At 41.0% G+C, this 3,092-nt stretch overlaps 1 protein-coding gene across 1 annotated transcript; it reads right to left on the bottom strand.

Annotated features, from left to right (window-relative positions):
* Positions 1 to 1,542: 1,542 nt before the first annotated feature.
* LOC138880278 (uncharacterized) lies at positions 1,543 to 2,114 on the bottom strand. Its single transcript, XM_070159957.1, has 3 exons — positions 1,936 to 2,114; positions 1,797 to 1,850; positions 1,543 to 1,728 (listed from the first exon to the last, which is right to left on the bottom strand). Exons 1-3 carry the CDS (start codon positions 2,065 to 2,067, stop codon positions 1,564 to 1,566), a joined length of 351 nt encoding a protein of 116 aa, XP_070016058.1. The 5' UTR covers positions 2,068 to 2,114; the 3' UTR covers positions 1,543 to 1,563.
* Between the last annotated feature and the right edge of the window lie 978 nt (positions 2,115 to 3,092).

Raw genomic sequence — 3,092 nt, 5'->3', positions numbered from 1 at the left:
TTATGCGGAGACCAACTATATTGATCAACAATATAGTGTTTCCAAATACCTAAACACATATAGTGGTCAGTTGCAACCAGTGGGTTCTGAGCATTACTGGCCCCCAGAACCATTTAAAATGGTGTGTAACAAGTCCTATTTGCGTAAAAGACAGGTGCAGAAGAGAACGCGTATACGGAACCAAATGGATGTTAGTGATATCGTATATGCACGCAAATGTGGTATATGCTCGCAAACAGGCCACGACCGTAGAAAATGTCCTTTGGGTGGCAACAATAATCAAGCTCAGGGCGGGTGTTCTTCTATTGTACCTAACTACCCATGAGTTCATGTTGTAATAATTAGTTGTTATGTATACGATTTAAGTATTTATGAAATAATATTTTCTTGTTTGTTAATTATGATTTGTACTTTCCCTTTTTACCTATTTAAATAATAATTTAATATAATTATCGGTATATTTATTATGTGTGTTGTCTTGTCGCTATCACGATATTTAATACACAAAATATACATATGGCGCTATGTGTGTCTTGTCTTGTCGAACTGAAAAAGCTGAAAACATCATGATATGGCGCCATTAGATATGTGTGACCGGCTGACATAAAGTCGTCTCGTCAACATCATGATATGGCGCCATTAGATATGGCGCTATCTAATATAGCGCCATTAGATATGGCGCTATATGTGTCTTGTTTAGCCTATAAATAATGGGGTCATTGTAGTTATTTTGTGTGCTAAAAATTTCCCCCAAGAAATATTTCATTAAAAGTAAGTAAGGTTTTTATTATAAGCAAATAGTTCACAAATGGCTCAACCTGGTCGTCCACCAATTTGCTTATGTGGAAAACCATGCATGATGGATTGTGGGTGGGAAGGTGCTAACGTTGGACGCCGCTATTGGTGTTGTATGAACAAGTTGTACAAGCAACCCGACGAACCTACTTGTGAATTTGATGAATGGGCTGAGGAACCATGTTATCAGGAAAGCTACAGGGATAGATTACAGGAATTTCATAATATGTTGTTATACCAGCATAGAATACAAAAGGAGGCAGATAGAATTATTACAGAAATGAGGGAGAAACTAAAGGAGGTGGAAGATAAAAAATGGAGAGCAGAATGGAATTGTGAAGCACACAAGGAACGCAACGAAAAATATAAACGGGAACTTGCGGAGGTGAAGGCGAGAGTGAAAGAGTTAGAAGAAGAAAAAGAACAAATGGAAGAACGATTTAAGTGGTTGGAGCGAAGAATAAATGACAACTGAGGATGGAGCATTGACGTGTATGTGTTTAGTGTCATTTTCATATGTCATGTATTTTTATTATGTTGGCCTGTTATGTTTGTGTTTGTGTTGTAGTAATGTTTTCCTTGTTTGTTGTACTAAATTTTATTTTAATTTAAGTGGAAGTTAAGTTTAAGTTGTTGTGTTACTATACCAAATACTATAAAACGAAATGAGAACTAAAAAAAGTAACTGTCATATTCGACTAAATATTGTTGTTAATGTACAAAAAAATATTATTTACACCAAAAAAAACAAAAATATGGAAGACCGAATCAATGTGTCCCGCATCCGGTGTGTCTCAAAGTAGCCGTTGGCCTGAGGCGCATCCCCTGCCGCCCGGGTACGCTATCAGGATCATCATCATCAAGTTGTCTCCTTATGGCCGGATGCGGCACAAGATGACATGTATCGGTGGTGCTGTCAGGTCCAGTAGAAGGCTACATAATAATATCAAACTTAGTATAGAAAACTACATAACAATTCACAAAAATTTATATTGTCTTACCATAATCGTGTCTGGATCCTGAATGTAGTCATCTGTCGCAGCATCGCATGAAGCCTAAAAAAGTAAATTAATAAAGTTAAAACAAAATAAATAAGTTATAGTAAAAACAGTAATAAAATTAATACTAATAAACTCATACCTGCGCATGTGATGAGCTGCCATAACTCAGTCGGTGCCCACTATCAAAATCTCGGATCGGTCGAGACTCATCAGTGGTAGACGGGCCAGGGAAATATCTACCCAACTCCACTCCTTGAAAATCCGAGCCCATGATCAAGAATTGACCCGATGGGGTCACCTGCGATGTCCCTGGAGTGTCATAAATGCCAAGGCTGTAAGACGGCATGTCGGTCTCATGCATGCCACCTCCCATATCAGCAGCAATATAATCAGCAGGAGCCTCAAAGCCCCTTTGCTGGGGACCTCCTCTCCGCCCACGACCACGTCGTCCAACACCAGCAGGTCGTCGTGGAGCAGCAGCAGCTCGTCGGCCACCACCCCGTGGCATACCACGACCTCGCTGGTATGTGGCTGGGTCAACATAATCTGGCTGGTGTGCCAAACGCTGATCCGATCGGCCTCGCTGCAGTGTCTGGGCAGCCACATCCATTAAGCGACAACTATAGTCCTGCATGATCACAGGGTCGTGGACATAACTCTGCATCTGCTGCCCCATACGATATACGGTATGCAATCCAATCGCCTGCACAAAAGTTTTTAATATAAACTACGTATTTGACTAGAAATTACTATTAAAGTAATTGATAATAACAGAAAACATACCAGAGCCTCATGTCTCCCGGCGTATGAGACGTATCGACCATCTACCTGATGAACTGGGTTCCCGATAAAAAGTCGGGAAACATTGCGGTTCCATGCCATATAAACTTCGATAGGAAAGTATTGCAGAGCTGGGGTCAAGTCCCCTCAGCTGTCCCAAATACCCAACTGCGCTGTCAGCCACTCAATAAATGTGTCGTCCACTCTCATCCTATCATCCCTCTCATAATGTAAAGGATCCCATGCAGGCTGAGTCGGTATAGACTACGGAAATCCAAACTGACAAAATACTCGTTTTGAGGCATGATGCTCAACAATATCGAGGCACGTGAGAGGGACAGAAGCCCTCCAAATATGGTGACCGTGCGTGCAGTACGCTGGCAGGGTACCTATCAGCTCTTCGATGTACGACGTCCAGATGAACTATAAAATAATAACACAAACCGTTAGTATGCGCAACACCTAGTTAAAAATTAATTGGTAAGTTTAGTTAGATATTCACCTGTGCATCCTCCA

Source organism: Nicotiana sylvestris, chromosome 10 (assembly GCF_000393655.2).
Source record: "Nicotiana sylvestris chromosome 10, ASM39365v2, whole genome shotgun sequence".
Classification (NCBI taxonomy): Eukaryota; Viridiplantae; Streptophyta; class Magnoliopsida; order Solanales; family Solanaceae; genus Nicotiana; species Nicotiana sylvestris.
Note: the sequence above shows the minus strand (reverse complement) of the source record. Positions and strands in the feature narration are given on the sequence as shown.